At 37.2% G+C, this 18323-nt stretch overlaps 2 protein-coding genes and 1 long non-coding RNA gene across 5 annotated transcripts; 1 reads left to right on the top strand and 2 right to left on the bottom strand.

The window, feature by feature from the left end:
- Nucleotides 1-4030: 4030 nt before the first annotated feature.
- LOC131322562 (uncharacterized) lies at nucleotides 4031-7673 on the bottom strand. Its single transcript, XR_009198892.1, has 3 exons — nucleotides 7471-7673; nucleotides 6723-6787; nucleotides 4031-4294 (listed from the first exon to the last, which is right to left on the bottom strand). It is a non-coding gene; the product is annotated as an uncharacterized LOC131322562 (long non-coding RNA).
- Nucleotides 7674-8996: 1323 nt separating this feature from the next.
- LOC131323275 (DNA replication complex GINS protein SLD5) lies at nucleotides 8997-12634 on the top strand. Of its 3 annotated transcripts, none has more exons than XM_058354979.1 (6): nucleotides 8997-9394; nucleotides 10810-10932; nucleotides 11142-11224; nucleotides 11324-11433; nucleotides 12204-12279; nucleotides 12365-12634. In XM_058354979.1, the coding sequence occupies exons 1-6, from the start codon at nucleotides 9221-9223 to the stop codon at nucleotides 12465-12467; spliced, it is 669 nt and encodes a 222-aa protein (XP_058210962.1). In that variant the 5' UTR covers nucleotides 8997-9220; the 3' UTR covers nucleotides 12468-12634. The 3 variants fall into 3 exon arrangements, with proteins under 3 accessions (XP_058210962.1, XP_058210963.1, XP_058210964.1); XM_058354980.1 differs by having other exon boundaries at nucleotides 9069-9394; nucleotides 11324-11461; nucleotides 12365-12438; XM_058354981.1 differs by lacking the exon at nucleotides 10810-10932 and having other exon boundaries at nucleotides 9083-9394.
- Nucleotides 12635-14734: 2100 nt separating this feature from the next.
- Nucleotides 14735-15562, bottom strand: LOC131323225 (calcium-binding protein CP1-like). Its single transcript, XM_058354917.1, has one exon. It carries the CDS (start codon nucleotides 15467-15469, stop codon nucleotides 14993-14995), a length of 477 nt encoding a protein of 158 aa, XP_058210900.1. The 5' UTR covers nucleotides 15470-15562; the 3' UTR covers nucleotides 14735-14992.
- Between the last annotated feature and the right edge of the window lie 2761 nt (nucleotides 15563-18323).

Below are 18323 nucleotides of genomic sequence, written 5' to 3'. Positions count from 1 at the left end.
TTCGTCGCCAAATAGGTGCCTTTGGTGACAAAAATATCTTTTTCGTTGCTAAATAGTTATAATTGGTGACGAAATAATTTCATCGCGGAAGTTGTCAAAACAATGATGAATTTATTTTTTCGTCGCCAACTATACTCATTTAGCGATGAAATTAAATTTTGTCGCCACTTTTTCGTCACTAAACATACTTTTTCTTGTAGTGAATCTTGTTGCCTATCCAAATAAAATAAAATAAAAACAATGAAAAATTATTCAATGTCTGATGGTCCAAACTCTTCCTCTTCCACATATGTGCGGAGTCTACACAAATTTATAGTAAAGAAGAATTTGGAGCATCGCCATGTGATGCCCTAGGGGCATGGAATGATTACTCCAAAACAATGGTTCACTCTTCTATTAGGGGAGAGACAACAAATGGCTGTGTTTGCTTGTGTTTTAAGGGATTTATTTTTAAGATAGAAAAATTCATATGGGGTTATCTTAACAAGCAAAACTACTCACTTTGGGGTCCAAAAGAATGCAACCAAATGCAAATTAAGCGTGATAATATTCTACTAGTCTGAATCACAAATAAAATAAACACATAAAACCATAAATATCTGGCCAACTAGTTAAACGTTCCTATCGCGACGGAAAGCTGGTTGCATCGTTGTGCCTTGGACATACATGCATGGGCACTCGTCGAGTGCTTCGTGTGTTAGGGATGGTCAAAAAATTAATCGCATACTCCACTTCTCATGGTGCTGTTCCGTCAATCCCTTTAAGTTTCAACCTTACGATTATACCCCTTAAAATGTTATGGCATGACACAACATGGTATAAGGCGGTATAGAACGGCACAATCTGAACGCTAAGGTGGTTTGTCCTTGGGTCAAAACTCAGATCCTGAAAAGGAAGAACAAATCATTTAGTCTTGATAACTGATGATCGAATGTCGCCCCATTTACTTATAAAAAAAACTGATGATCGAATTAATACTAAATACTCATTTTTTTCACCTACGTTCTTAGAAGATGGTATTAATTCCAAGGCGAAATTGAATCTCACTTAATTTGTAGTTTGTATTAAAGCACAGTATTCTTATTGAACGTGATGTTATGGTTCAAATCTTCTTGTTTCATATTACAGCTCTCCCCTTCTCTTTCCTTCCTAATTGAAGTATCGCAGAAAGATATCTACTAAAAAGGAACAAAAAAATCCAACCACAAATCAGTAAGGTTGTTCAATGAACCAAATGGCCAATTGCGCCCGACTCAATGTTTGAAATTCGTTCAAGAATATTATGTTACATGTACTAATCATATTTGAGTCCATTTATAATTAAATCTGTTAAGTTTTGAAATGAAGTTAACAACTTATTACTCGGCTCAACACGACTAGCTAGTGTATATATAGCCCAACTATAGACTATCAATTTGCATGCGATAAACCAAAGTACAGATTCTCCTCCACAATCTACTGGTGTGCAGTGTCAGCCATTAATTACCAGCAGATTAAGTAGTACATCTCATCAATAAGTAGAATCAATTACTTTTACAGTACGAAATTGTTTCATCTCACCAAGTATATAATTCCATGAGTTATGAGCTCACAATATATATATATATATATATATATGTCTAATGTAGCTAGCTAGTGAAGATGACTGTATTCAAAATATATTGGCTGTGCCACCCATTATTGAACCCTAACATGGAAACATAATCGGAATTTATCCCTTCAATTAAGAAAAGTCAGCTCTAATAATCCTTCAATTATCAATGCTAATCATCATTACTCCTCCTTTGGTGGCGACGACACTCATCTCGAACGTTCTAACACATTGTACATCCCTCCCCAATGAGCGATTTTTTCGCTGATCAAAAAAAATTTTTTTGAGTGTTTTTTTCTTCTAGTGCTTCTGAGTTTATCGTAACCTCTCAAAATTCTAAGATGGAAATACAGTAACAATGACCACTCTTGCACAACCTCAACTGAGACGTTAATGGGTCAAATCTAGTGAAAAGTTGTTTAATTGGTATTTCTTCTTTATAGAATTTTTTGTCTTATTGTGTATTAATTTCTTCTCCACATGCAGTATATATGAGACCATTTCTTAATTAGGCTATTGTCTATATATTGGACTTAATTTTATTAATGTGGACTCTAACATAATTAATGTAGCATTCCATTATAATTTGCATGATACATATGAATGCAATTCTTCTACTGCTTGACATACAAAATAAGATAAAAAGTAATACGGTAACAAAAACTCACCTATATATATCACCACCCTTAGAATCCTTTCGCTGAAGTAAGAACATCAGTGGTAACTCCTGCAGCCCCAATTTTCGCTCACTTGTGATCCTTTTTTTGTTTTTCTCTCTCTCCTTATTTTTTTCCATTATTTTTTTTATCAGCAAATTTTTTTATTAATCTCATAGGTTTGAACGATCAAAAGGGTAGTCTTATTAATTAGCTCTTTAGTTGTCTTAGGAGAAACAATTAAATTAGCTAGCGTACACTTACTTCAAATTATGAACTTTCGATTTTTTCAGGGTTATTTACAGGGATTGAATGATCATGAAGATCTTGCTAATAATTGGCATAGCATTTGTGTTCATCATGGGAGCTTCAGAAGTAAATGGGGAGACGGTTACCTTGGTTAACCGCCGGCTGCTAAGCGATGCAAATCTTGGGCGAAAGGATAACTTAGGCGCGAATGATCAAAAGGGTAGTCTTATAAATGGACACAAAGGTGCCTTCGAGAGTGGTGAAAGTAAAACTAGCGCAGAAGGCAATCAGAACAAGAATACCGATGGAAAATTTGGCATCCTTGGAATATTTGATGATCCGTCCAGTAGTACTTCAAGTAGCCACCACTATTACGGAGCCCAAAATGACCCACCATGATCACCACCGCAACGGCACTAGCTAGCTAGCTAGCTCTTTTGGTGAAAATGGATCATATGTGGAAAATGGTGTGGTTGTAGCAATAAGGTTGTACTGCGTACGTTAATTTGCCAAAAAGTGTGTAACTCTATGTAGTGTTTGAGTTTCATGCATGAAATAAGAGGAAGTGTACTCAGTTGTATGTGTGGTTTGTTTAGTCTGCGTGGTGGATGAATGTAAACCATGTTGGCCATGTAGGTCATCTCTGTAATAAAAAATGTTCGAAAAATAAGACCATGGCTTAGTTTTGTTTTTCTTGTATTAATTGCTCGTCCATTTCGTAATTCGTATCCTTTATATGGAGTAATTATTCAATGATTTTGGAGAACCTCGATCAATGTGGTAGCTCTAATTTCTCCAAAAAAACCACACATTCACGTAATTTTACAGGGATTGAGGCATATGCTTACGGTGCCTCAAAAATACCCAATAGAGTTACCGTTGACATGGAAGTCACATGCAGTGCAAGAGCAATTGCATATGGAACGAAACAATGGTTTGCTCTTCTAGTAGTGGAAGAGAGGGCGCGAAGACGCGTTGGCAATGACGCTCCGGTATCGGTAGGAGATTTCCACATGCATATACCCTTATTCTCCTAGTTGTATTGCTACTTTATTGTATGTAGATTTGATTGGGGTTGCATACCCTAGAATTGTAAACGCTGAAGTATTTCTTTTAATGAATCGTCTTTTACCAACCAAAAAAAAAAAAAGAGGGCGCAGAGAGAACAAAATCTTTGAATGGATAATTGAAGGTTGAAGATCAGTAGGCTTTGCATGTAGGGGCGCCTAATTCAATAAGTGGGGAGTGGCAAGGGTCACCTCGGGTCTGACAAAATTAAATAACATTATTTTATAAAATACGTGTATTTTTTTGGGTATACATGCATATTATGTCACGACCCGCTATCTCTAGACCCCTTATAAGGCAATCACGGCCCGTGACCGGCCAACAAGGCCTTCTTACATAACCAAATGGGCTCAGAATAAAGTGCTCTAAATAAAAAAATTGAACATTTGCGGAAGCAATTAAGAAAACTTCACTTAAATTTGTGGGGTCTATTAATCAAAGTAACCATAAACAAGTTTAAGCAAAATGAGCACAACCCATTTGGTCTAGAGCATCCATACATTGATAATTTTCATGATATCATAATTACATTAGCATGAACATCCATAACATACATAACTTATGTACATCACTTTGCAAAAATATATACACCCTTGATCATAAGGGAAACAAGTACAAACACGTCCAAAAATACAAGTCTTCTTTCTACTTCCATTCTATATGCAAAACGATTCCATGAAGCCCAAACTTGCACAAAACATTGCACCTATAAGCTATTGTACTTCATCACCTGAAATTGGTAATTAAACCGTCAGCTGAAAGCTCAGTGAGTAAAACCCATACTCTAATTTGGATTTTGAATATTCAATACATATATAGCGCACTAGTTACGAACATTTAAAAGAAATACAAAAGATATCTTACATGAAAGCATAAGGTACTCAAACACATTTACATAGCTAATACCGTTAAACTTATCACACACATACATACTTGACACATATCGGGATCCCGGCCGATTATTGGTACCCATCGGCAAGGGCACATACCTGGATATTATAGAACCCTCCAGGAAGGCACATATTGGATATTATAGAACCCTCCAAAAAGGCACATAATGTAATACCCCTAATCTTTAATTATGTTTTAAGTTAATTATGTGATTTGTTTTAGGATTAATATGTGAGTTATTGGGTTTAATTTGCTAGCTAAAAGAAATTGGAGCATAAGTTGGCATATGGCACACACACACTTAATAATTTTTCTAAGCCTAGCAAAACAAAACTACGGTCTTCCCTTATTCTTATCAAAAACACGTAAAGAGACAGAGAGAGAAAGAGAAGCGGTGAAGAGAAGAAGAAGGGGAAAATTAGGGAAAAACCTGTTGGCTTTGAATTGAAGACTTGACTTGGTAATTTATGCTTCTCCTCCTTGATCACATGTTAGGGTATTTGAATTCCATGTCTAAGTGATGAATTTTATGGGTCTTAGTTTAATCACAAGTTAAATTAGGTAGAACTCCTGAAGAAGTTCAAGAACCCTAATTGAATTCCTTGAATTTCATGTTTACATCTTACTTTGATCCATGAATTTGATGTTTCTAGAATAGCTCTACTGTATCTACATGTTTAAGTATGTTTTGTGAAGTTCTAGAGTTGGTTTTGATGTGAATTTTAGGGTTTTACCTCAGAAATTCGTATAGCTTGTGGGTAGGCTATTTAGAGCTCCAACGGAATTGAATCTGCCTTGTTCTTGAGGAATTTTTCTCACCATCTTTCCGACCTTAATATTTTTTGATATTTTTACTGAAGATGCCTATATGTGTCTACTTTACTGTGTAAAATTTTCAGAACCTAATTCACAATGTGGAAGAAGTTAAAATTCGTTAACCGACCTGCTGTTGTGGTATCTGCAGTGCTGACAGCATCATCGCACTTTACGGGAACAGCTATAATTTTGAGCTCGGGCGATGAAATTGCGATCCGATTTCTGATTATGAAACTAGACTCATAGACCTAAAAAAATGCATGAAGATTGTGTCTTATTTATTCTTGTGCAAAGTCAGATTTTAGGTTAAAGGTTATGAACCAGCAGATTCTATGACTAATTTTTTAAGGCTAGCTATCTAATTTCATATTCTTAGGCTAGGACCTTATGTTCATTTAAAATAGGCTTGTTTGACATTCTCTAATCATGTTTTGTTGCCTAATTGTCTTAGGAGGTTCGGGTGACACGTGGCTACGAGGTGAGTGATTAATACCCAAAACACATGGTTTGTTATAAGTTTTTCGCTTCAATGATGTTTTATACTTTGATATGAACTCCATGGCATATCAATGAAAAGTGGACATGTTCTATATCTATTAATGGCATCCTCCCACGTCCCAGTTTGCTAGGGGACACGTGCTAAAAGGCTAGCAAGACATGGCTATTAAATCGGATAACGAAAGACGTTTTAACTTATCCACTACCGGGGATGCCTGGTAGACATGAAATGATTAGAGGATGTGCATTACTATGCTATGTTGCTATGAAATGTGATTCGATTTTAAATGGTTTTATCATTGTCCATGGAAAGCATGTGAATTGCGCATTAATCATTCATACGAGCTTTGGCTTATGAATTTTCCCACCTTTCAGGCAACGGGACGTAGAGTGGTGACTTGCAACTCTTCTTTTGGTCGCGCTAAGTAGATGTTGGCCTGTAGATAGGGAGTTGTTTTTGGTGAGCATTTTTGTATGTAAATATGCACAGCTCTGGGTGGTTTGCAATGTAGAGATGCTTGTGAAGACTTCTAATTTTGGCGTATGTAAATCAAATGGGGTTTTGCTTCCGCTATTCGTACTTGTGTCCCTTTTAGTCATTTGCTAATAAGATGTTTAACTTTGAAATGGCCTTAGTGATTGAATCACTAGCGCTTTGTTGTGACTAGAGCCTTTAGGGGCGGGCTAGGGTCGTGACACATAATGCTGGCTATTATGGAACCCACCAGCGGGCACATACGGTAAAGCAAGGGCAAGACATACATACTTCGTAAAACAAAACTTGTAACATACATACTTCGAACATCTTAGGAAATACTTTAATGAACATTTTCATTATAACATAGCACTCAAAACACTTAGACATATCACTTCATAACTTAGAAAATCAAGTCACACTTCATAGAAAAGAAAAGTTTATAAAATTTCCCAATTCAAAGTATGAGGTTACTCACATTCCTTTGCACTTCAAGTAAACATCAACTTGTGTCCCTTATATCCTTCTCTTGTTCACCGAATCCTACATATTGTATATGAACACTCATCATTTACACAAAGAACTCGTAAGATGATGCACATGCATGATTCCCTAAAAAAAATGACAAATTAATCATGATCCGCTCCAATAATTCTTGAGGATAAACCACAATGAACTAGGTCTCTAAAATTTTAACGCATAAAGGGGACTTATATGCACATGGTGTCAAATTTTCTTGAGAATTTACGTGGCCAATAACTTCCCTTACAAATTAGAAGAACAAGGAACGAAACTGCAAAATTCAGCACAGTCAAAAACAGAACGCAGCTTAGTAAACGAATTGTTTAAAATTATTCTCTTTGATTTTTACTCTAATTTTTGGACACAATACACTAGACACATATGGGTACCTCACATAAAAATTTCAGAAAATAACGTGATGAGAAACTAGGTCAAACACACCAAAAATCGAAGGCTAAAACAGAGATTCAGCAGTAGCAGAAAAACAGAGTGCAGTCTAGTGCGAGATTTTTGTAGACTTCTTTTTAAGGAATATTAATCCCAAATTTTTACACAACATTGTAGACTCACTGAGGAACATCCCATAAAAATTTCATAATTTTTGAAGATAGATATACTAGGTCTAAAAATTCGTGGCTTAAGGTACAGATTCCAGTAAATTTCTGGACAGATTTCTTTTCAAACTCACTACAAGAAAAATTTACCTCTTTTAGGTTTAAACCATGGATTGAGAGAGCTTCAAACACTTGTGTGAGAGATGGATTTAAGATTGAATCGTGCTCCAAAAACTTGATTGAACCCTAGAACCAAAACCCTAGAAGTAGAAAATGGGGAGCCTTCTTGATTTTTTTCTTGAGAGGAATGAAAGACACAGGATGTTGGAAGGAATGAGAGGGTGGGGGCTGTTATTTTTTTCCTTCCTCCTAGGTCTGGACTTATCTAGAAAAAGGGTGGCTTAATTATCAATTGAACCCTCACATAACACTCTCTTCAAATAAGAACCCAAAAATATTTTCACATTGACTCATAACCTTGTTTTATGAATCTCTATGTTTTGTCTTAGGAAATTTAACTCATAACACATAAATCATATACATGACATATAATTTAAACATAATTCGTTTGTATCTTATAGCACATAAATGACACGTAAGCACTTAAAATCACATAATTTAATATCTATGATTAACTTATACTTAAACAAGTATGATTAGCATAATTAAACACCTTGGATGTCACATATTAAGTATGTTGATGGATGATTAGTCTTTAAAAAAAATACAGTATGTACTTTTGATGTACTCCAATACGTACGAATTAGAACACGTGTAGTTTTTGAATATTAAGTATGCGGGGGGATGATTAGCTAATGAAAATGGGTAATCTTTTGGGTATAATTAATGAATAATTAATCGTGGAACACGTGTGCTTATTTTGATACTAAGTATATGTATTTTGGGTGCCACCTCCGAATTGAAATCTTAACTCTGCCACTATTTTGCATGGTCTATCTGAGGAGATATATATACATACATGTATGTGTATGTGGGCGCTTCACCTATAGTTGAAGTGGTTTAAGCGGATCTTCTGGGCTTTAAAAATACATTAAAATTTTATATTCTTTAATATATAATTTAATTTTTCTTTTATATATACTGTCAGTATTGTTCATACCTAGCCAAAATAAAAGAAACTTCACTAAAATTTGTGAGTATATTGTACATAATATAACTCAATCAAACAAAATAAATTAGGTCCAATTCATTTTGAAAAAAACAAAAGAGAGTTGATTTTGTACAGGCCTTGAACACAAACATTTTATTTTTCTTTATGTGCCTTTTGCAGCTTTGCTGAGAGTACATATAAATTAAAGGTGAACATACCTTGCGTACATATTGCTTTGGGATCTGTCTCAGGTCTCAAAAAAATTATCGGAGTCGCTTATTTTGTTTAAAATATTTTATTTATGACCCATGTAAAAAATTAATTGGCTAAAAGTCCTAATTTTGAGCTTATTTCTAATTGTCAGCTTTTTTTTAGCTTTCCCTTTAATTTTTTTTTAAAAAAATTCCTAATTTCTTATGGCAATCACTAGTCGTTTTTTTTTTTTTCTATAGCTTTTTGCTTTAATTTTTTTATTTTAAAAAAAAAACATTTCCTGTAATTTCTTAGGGCAATCACTAGTCGTTCAGTTTGTGCGCGAGTCCAACCTCGTCATCACAACCGTTCCTCCCTTTACTGGTACAAACATCGAGGTTATCTTGAAATCCAACGGTGTTAAGTTTCGCGCAAAAACTAGAGATCTGTCTTCTGTTCCACATCCCAGCCTATCTTCCCTCGCCTTTTTCAGTTTTGATTTTCCATTTTTTGCCCTCCCTTTGTCGACCATCTCAGGCAAGGGTGTTACGCTGAAGAGCGAAGCAAGGGTTCCGTAAGGCGAGAGGCAGTAATCAGATGGATTCGGGAGCATGGGACGGGTCGGCGGCGGCGGACGATCATGAATCGTTGAGTTCGACCAATGATGCGGAGCTCTTGAAGCGGGCTTGGCGGACCGAGAAGGCTGCTCCCGAGATCCTTCAATTCGAGGCCGGTTTGGTCCAGAGATCCCGTGAACAGATCCAGTTGGTGGTCTCTCTCTCTCTCTCTCTCTCTCTCTCTCTCTCTCTCTCTCTCTCTCTCTCTCTCTCTCTCTCTCTCTCTCTCTCTCTCTCCGTTTATGCACATATGTTTATGTCTATAAGCAGCTCTGGATCTGCAATGTTTTAATTTTATTGTTTTTTAATCCGTTTTAGAACATGCTCCTGAAAATTTTGACCTGCAAGAGATTGGGACACCGTCTGATTTTCTGGGTTAATTTTACAACCACCAGAAAAGTATCGAATTTATTAAGGACATTGATGTTAAATATGCTTTGCGGAACGTAAGTGACATTCATTTTTCCCGTAATTGATGTAGGGAAACGACATGGAAATTTTGTCATTGTTACCATATAACCCACAAATCAAACATTTTATGACCAATCCTTTATCCTAGTCCGTAGCAAATCAAACAAAGGAGGGTTATAAACCTCTTCACTATTAATTCCTCTTGACTACCAATCCCAATCTCAATACCCCATACTACGAATTCCTTAGAAACTACAACCGGCATCAAACGAGGCCTTGTAGTATACGACATGAGGGGCGAATGACTTGTTTTGAAGCTCAAAATACATGGTGTAATTGAACGACTTAGATATGAGGTACCCAAGGAGTCCCCATTTAGGAAGAAGGAATCAAACAATTTGGGCGTGTTTCTTCATGCCGTGGCCTTTGTTTGTGGGGGTTGCGGCACCAAATATCAGGCTTTAAGCTATTGTTTTAACAAGAAGACAATTGGCAGTCACAACTACTTCCTGAAGGATTAGTCATTGGGTACTCCATGAGTAGTTGAGTACCATGTGACCAAACGTAAGAAGCAGCCAAATGTTGCTCTTTCTAGCACAGAAGCAGAGTATGCTGCAGCAACTATGGCTACACAGGAGTGTGTTTGGCTTAAACGACTTCTCAATTGGTTACATGGTACTTTGGTTGATGAGTTGTTGCAATATACATTATGTGAGCCACCTTTTGTCTCACGCCCATAAGATTTGTCGCCACTAGATTTTTTGGTGTTCTTAGGCTTAATTTATGGGTTTTCCTTTTTTTCTGTGACTCTGTTTGATGGTTTGCCACCATCATCTAGTTTGCCTCTTGGATGTGTGTATAGATTCTCGTTGTATGAAATGGCAAGGACTAACAACCAGTCAACCATACATCAAAGTAGTTTTTCCTTCTCTGATGTAAATCTGCTGTAAGTTGCATGGGCAGTACCATAGAATGATTTGTTAATTTGTTGTCTTCTAGATAATGGAACAACCTATAATAATCCAGCATGGGGTAGTCTCTGACTGGAACAACCCTCAAGCAAGACACAATGTTTCAGGATTCTGTACCCTTGAGTTGGTTTGTGAGCTGTTTGGTGTAAATTATGTTTCTTATGGCAATTTTGGTGCTTATACTTAGGAAGGAAATGTGGAAGATTTGGTGGCAAGTGGTAGTGATCCACTTATTGTATCACTGAACCAAATGGACATGGACAGGACACTCTATCTGTTGAGATCGTATCTTCGTACTCGTCTGCAGAAGGTGACCATGACTGAACTCTTTCATTTGCTTTATGGCTTGCCTGAATTTTTTACTTGCTTTCCACAGTGTTGATATATCTGTCCTTTCAAATGGACATATTAAACATTGAAACAATCCACAAAGAAAGCTGCATCAGTAGATCCCACTTTACCAATTGATATCTATTTGAATATTGCGTGTTGTTTTAGCAATTGTCTTTTTCATTACAGATTGAGAAATACATGTTTCACATCCATAAAAATACTGAGCTGTGGAATCGGCTTTCAGAACAGGAGCAGAAATTTGCCCAAAGGTGAAGGCTTTTTTTATTTTCCTACTGCTTTTTTTTTAACATGGAATCCAAATGGATATTTTAACTATATCTCAGTCTATTTTTGTCTCTGTCACTCAGGTGCATTGAAGATTTGGAAGATCATTTTGATAAGTCCGTTCTGTCTAAATTGCCTGACCGTTATAAGTCCAGCGTAAAGCAATCTGTTATAAGTGAAGAGGATGACATGGGTAATGCTTTCATCTTGCACAAATTGATGTTAGTTACTTTCTCCTCGTATCCATCTTGGTTTGTGGTTTACATGTTTATGCAAAGTGTGCATGAATTCTGTATTTTGTTTAAGTTCGAATAACAGGAGATAAACTTGTCTTAAGTTTGTGGCAGTTGTGAGTTTATCTAAGAGGCTTGAATTGTTAATCCAAGCTGTGAATTGAAAGTTTGCTGTCTTGTTGTGGATGAAAATGGATATGTCAAGCATCAGGCGCAGCTTGCATCATGCACGTGCTGGAGTAGACATAATTTATACATATCCTTGATTACTAGAATTATGCCACCGTGGCAAACTTGCTGCATTATAAGCTGTGTCCTGAATAAAAGTAGCTGTTTGTGTCAATATTTGAGTAGTGTATTTGAAGCATCAATTCACCTGCTTAAATTAAGGGTCCGTATAAGTATTTGAGAACAGCTGTAATTGGAACCAATCAATGGAAATTACTTTCCTTGCTCTTTGACTTCTTATTAGAGTCGGTGATAATTGTGGATGTCTCAACCTTTGTTTCCTAATTCACAGCAAGTAAGGGTTAGTTTCCTTTTTATTGTACTTGGCCATATTGCTAAGAAAAGGTTGTTAATACGACATTAATAACTGAAAATTAAATAAAGGGCAAAAATGGGCCATGCCATGACCTGAGTTTTTTCTCGGCTGTTGTTTATACTAATAGTTTGAACACTTTGTATTTGGTGACAATTTGCTTTACTTTTCCATTTTGACATATTACAGTCCCAGAACCTCAGCTGGACACGTATGTAATCTGTCGAACCAAGGGATCCTTGGGAGCTCTCCAGCTTGATAACAGGCAATCTATCATATTCTTCGGGTTTCTTACTGTTTTTCTCCTTAACATTTGTTCGCTAACAAATTGGAATCTCTCAATCTTGCAGCGGGGTAGAGGATCCTGTGGACCTCGATCCTGGTGATCTATATGCTGTCCGTTACAAGTCGATAAAGCCCCTCGTCTACAGTGGCCAAATAGAGTTAGTGTGAAAAATATGGAACCTGCTGCTAACAGGTTTTCTAGGAGTAAATGGTACCCGAATTGTGATATTATTTGTATACTCTATGCACTATGGCTCCGTGATTCTGTCATCAGAGAATGGAACCTTAGTTGTGATATGAATTTGTTAGTTGCAATAAGTGCCTAAATTTCTGAATGTGGCTATGCACTATACTCGTCTCGCGAAGATACAAGAACTCATGAAACTCTTATTCAAGAGACAGAAACTGTGTATCACAGATCCGGATCATGAGAATTTACCTGTGAGGATCTTGTGAGGGTTTTGTTGTGGAGCTACCACATCATTAATGAGGAGATTCAACAGTAGACAAAAGCCTCTCCTTGCTAAAAAAAAAACGTACTATCATTTAGGGATAAAAAGCTTCTTGCTCAAAAAAAAACGTCACTCGTTTAGGGATAAAAAGTACTATAACAGAAAGAAAACGCCTTCAACCTTCATGTTCTTCACCGTTCCCAGCCCTTTTTTTGGGGCCAAGTTCATCCAATTCAATCCAACTGAACCCCTACGTCCATATGCTCCACACAGCAATCCCATTTCTTCCAAGGACCCAAAATGCATTGCAAAACGGGATACTTTGTTGCTATTTGATTTTGATCATGACAGAGTTGATTTGGAGCTTTTTCTTCATGAATTACAAAAAGAAAAAGAAGCAAAATAAGCCCTAAATTTGGCGAGACGAACTGGAAATGGAAGGTTTTCGTCGTACATCTCTGAATGAAAATCAGGAATTGGGAGGGAGAAGAATGAAGACCTCGTCCCCGTCGTATCATTTGAGAGAATAAAATCAATTTTCATACAATTTGGAAGGAAGGCCTTGTCAAAAGAAGAAGAAACGCTGGGTTATTTACCCAAAAAGAAGAAGAAGAACGCTGGGTAACTAACGAGTATTCATCTCGCCGTTAGCATCTCATCCTCTAAACCACGTCGTTTAGAAGAACTTGTTTTCCTATCATGTGGTCAAAATTTAACCTTACTATTTGGCATCGATATCAAATGAAAAATGGACAAACAAATCAGAAAACAAAGAATGTAAAGGAATGAATTTTAGCAGCTTTAAACAAGCATTTGGTCGCATAAAAATAAAAATAAAAAAAAACAAAACCAAACCAAGCTTGACATGTATCAAAATACCATTGTATAACTTCTGCGTATCAATTCCTAGGCCCTAGCATTTTATGCCCCTTCGGGTCAGGAATCTGAAATTCCAAATTTTTTCATCAACGATTCGTTCTATATTTGTGCTCGTCAAATCTTTCCATAAATTTCATCGCGACTTGTTCTGCATAACGCACTCGCATTATCATAATTTGTTTTTAATCTCAAGAAGCAAGTTTATTTATCTAAACAAGATGTGGGCATAGCGTACCTCCCCGAGGGTGTGGATCAGCTTGCTTGCTTTTGGAGAGTGAACTATTTCAAAGTAGCTTGTGGCATGATTTTGGCAAGAAGCTCGAGCAGTTTGTTTCTCTACCAAATTTTTAGGTATTCTTCTGCTTGAAGAATGGGAATCCTGGATAAAAGTAAAAATTTGGTTTCCATAAGCTTCTCAATTCTGTCTAGAACTAGAACTAGAAGTAAAAATTTTGGTAAAAGAGATCCTGGATAAACTATTTTCGAGGATTGAGCTTGACGGGACCATTTTCAAGAACAATCGCTAAAGGCCCGGACACTACCACTTGGATGTAAAACCAGAATAGTCAGGGCTTTGGTTGCCCCTCCCACAACAAGGGTCCCTCTTGTCTCGTCGTGGATGCTCTCGTTCGTAGTTTTCTCTGAAATCACTTCTAATTAGTAATTAACTCCCTAGCTCACATCACATCCTAAGCGAAACTCTCACTCACAACATCACAAACAAATGAGGCCTTCTCTCTTATAAAGCCTCACCCTCTCTAATGAACGTTGGGAACTATCTCGATTGAAATACTCCCTTTTTTTATTATTTTCTAATAATAAAATCATCCTAGTAAATATCTTCGCTTCTCTCTCAAAACAACTCATTCACAATCTTAGACAAAAAGATTATTAAAAAGCCCTTTACTATAAGACATCTCAATTTTCTTAATCGAATTTGCTTTGGAAAAATATACTCCGTAGTGAAGAATCTGAAGATTTGACATACTCTTGGTCCTAATACCCTGCTCCATGTCACGAAGTATAATCGATTGTGGGAATCGTTATTGCACAAGTCATCGATAAGTTGGTCCGGACGCTCTTGACCGGTGAAAAAAATCTAGCTTTAACAACTAACTCAGTTTTATTTCAAACAAAGATGAAACAAACATGACAATGCTCCCTTCTCTGTTTTTTCCCATTAATTCCTAAAAGAACTTAAAATCATTAGACGATTCTGAACACATCGCAGCTTTATTCAGTAATCGTCTCATATGAATTTACTACCAAAAAAAAAGAAACAAGCACAAACTGAATTAGCTAAATCTGAATTTACCCAAATGCTAGTAAAATTTATCATCATCATCATAATCATTTTACTAATCAGACAGCCAAAATCTTGAGAAGACCCTCAAAAGTGACCCCCTGGTTTTCATCACCACCTCCCAATTTAATCATGGCCTTGATATCCTCATCGCTAGCATCACCAAACCCGGCCCATTTAAAATAGCTCCGGAGATCCTCATGTCCGACCCGACCATCCCCATCTCTATCCATAACCCTGAAAACCTCCTCCATCACACCCGACCCAGACCCATTTTTACTCCTCTGCTCCAAAACCTGCTCGAATTCTTCGTACTCCACGTACCCGTCCGCGTTCGAATCCGCCACCGACATCATCGACCCGATTACATCGTCATCGTCCGAAGACCCGGTACCCGAAAACCCAGCGTAGAATGCCCGTAGATCGTCCTTGCTTATTTTGCCGTCACGGTCGGCGTCGATGACTTCGAACGCTGGCCGGAAATCAGGGCCTTTGGCGGCGGAGTGGCGGAGGGTGGTGGCTCCAGTTGGACACATTTGTGTTTTTGTTTGGCAGGAAAATGAATGAAATAGTAATGCAAATGAGAGCCAACAACTACATGGAATTTAGAGTAAGGTGCTTTGTATATATAGACATAGGGTTTGGACCTCTCCGGGGATTTTGGGCAACACGTCTTAGAGCAAGAGGTGACGTAGCAGACGTGATACTTCCAATCATTTACGTAGCAACAAATTATGTAATTGAAACGTTATTGTTAGCTTTTGTTGGGTGATCGAAAGACAAAGCGTGACTCACATTCGAAAATGTCGATCTTTTATTTACGGGAAGTTTTATTTACGGAAAGGATAACGGCCAATGTCACGTGATACTCCGGAAGCACCCATAATTGGCCCCCGCAACAGCTAGCTTGATTTCGTTGACTTGGAGTCTTGGACTGCAAGCTTTTTTCCTTTTTCTTTCTTTAATTTAATCATCTTGGGCTGCAAGCTTTGCCTGGTTGGTCGTATGAGGTGACGCAATTTTGGGGGGTCTATATACTTTTTTAAGGGGGTGTTTGTTTCGGTGAAAAAGAGGAATCTCTTTTTTCCTGAACAGGAGGGAATCTCGATCTACTTCCCTTCCAACAAATCACGTAGTTAAACCAGTGTTTTCTTTTGGTAATGTAAGATGTCTCAAGCTAATTACTTGTGTACGCTTCGGATTCAGACTAGTTTTTACTGTCTTTTCTATGGCAGTTTCACGCTTAAACGTGAGGTTAGACCAAAGAAAACGACTTTGAGACTTAAAGAGAGAGCTAACCCCCAAGTTTCTGATATTGACCATCAGGCCAACACCTGGTTTAGTAGCGTGTGTTTAAAGTTTTGCTTGAAAGCTTCACAAATGTTAGAAATGTGTAAAAGTGGATTGGCTAAACAATTTAACCGATCTCAAACCAATATTTTTAATTAATTGAAGCAATTGTGATTTGAGCTCAAGTAGCACTGATTTTTCGTAGAGTACAACATGAGTTTGCAAGGCTTGAGCTCGAGCTAAGGTAAGAAAATTAACGAGCTTCTCAATGTCTATAAATATTTCCAAGTTGCTAAACCGGCTTAGTGTTGGACATTTTGGACTCGTTTTGAGTTTATTTTTTACGATCGATGTCGTTCATTGTGTAAAACTCATCGAAAAGTTTAACGATACCAAAAATCAAGTTTACCGATGTCGATAGAAAAAATGAAATTAGCCCACGATGACCAATTCCTATGTTATGTCTGACAAAATAAACGTGCATGGTATTACACGACAAAAGGGTTTATGTGAATGAGAGGCTGGTAGGTTTCAACCACACAATGTCTTACTGGTAGCTAGGTTTGTTTGTTTGTTTGTTGAGAATGAGAAAAGAGAATCACATGATCAAACTTCTTGTGGTTCACAACCTCAAGGGGTGGGCCTGGAACTTTGGGACAGCTCTCATATAATTTCTCGGGTTTTTTTTGCCAGCAACTCTTGGAACCACTTCATCGCCACGCGTAAGTCAGTGAAAAGGTGTCGAATGGGCTATAGAGATTAGTCTAAAGTGTGCGCGCATGACGGCCTGGGACACCCTCCAGAGTAATTACTCAGTAGTCGTCGGGAGTATCGCCACGTGATACTCCGGACCACTTTACAATCACACATTTTTGTGGGGTCCATACATTTAATGGTAGACATGCACCATAGAAATGTACAATTGTAAAGTGATTCGGAGTACCACGTGACGGTACTGCCCGAATATTTGGTACAATTTCACCACCCTCCATTACTCCAAAAGAAACAAAAAAATCTTGTGGTTCGCACTACTTCCTACATTAACTAGCAAGTGGCCAGAAAGGTTTTAGGAACCACAGTACACAAAATATTCAGCATCTATGAGGGAGAATCCAATTGTCGAATTTGACACTACTTCAATTATTTTTATTTTGGTGCTTTGCAGTACTGATATTTTGGAAAGGGGAATCGATGTGGACTCACTGAGGTCCATTGAGGCCATGTTTTGTTCCAATTAAATAAAAGCCTATTTTTATTCAACTTTTTAGTTTTTCATCAATTTCTGTTTTTATTCTTTGATTCGTCTTTTTGAGAGAAATTAGACAAGTTAGACAAGTTGAAGAAGTAAATTTCTTTCGCTAGGAGCCGACGAAAGTGAACGAAATTAGGTGTAAAGATTTTGAAATTTTTATTGATCTTTTAGACATCCAAATTAAGAGAGAATAAATATTGAAGGTAATATCCCATTTCAAATCAAGATGTGGTGTTCTTCCATCCCATGAGTACTAACTGAGAAACATCCAAAAACTAGTTAGGCGGGTGGTCCATGTAATGGCCGACCTATTCTTTTAGTTCCTTCCTCTACTTGAGCTGCCTGCCAAAGTCACGCATAACCATCAATTCACACCTCATCATATATTTTTTTTTTTGGAAATTGATTTTTACACTGCCCTTTTAGCCATCCACACTCTTTTTTTTTGTCTTTATCCACTTGAATTTACTATTTTGCCATTTTTTCAATACACTTCTTCACACATTCAAGGACAATATCGTAAATTCATGTGGATAAAAACAAAAAAAAGAGTGTGGATGGCTAAAAGGGGAGTGTAGAAGTCATTTTCCTTTTTTATATATGCAAAATTCAGGTATTCAGGCTAACTTACGCCTTTACGCGCATCTCGACTAATCCTGGAAGCCCGATTCCACCGCTTAATTGCAGGGAATCCAATTAATGTTAGAGCAAAATTCTATATAGACAGGCCCTATCCGGTGTTTAGGTCAACTTCCGCGCACAAGTCACCAAGTCTAGTTTTAACAAGTCACCAAGTCTAGTTTTATGCTTACATATTCTTTACCTAGCTTTTGGACCTGGTGTCTGGA

Source organism: Rhododendron vialii, chromosome 4a, assembly GCF_030253575.1.
Source record: "Rhododendron vialii isolate Sample 1 chromosome 4a, ASM3025357v1".
Classification (NCBI taxonomy): domain Eukaryota; kingdom Viridiplantae; phylum Streptophyta; class Magnoliopsida; order Ericales; family Ericaceae; genus Rhododendron; species Rhododendron vialii.
This window is presented reverse-complemented; position numbering and strand designations above follow the sequence as displayed.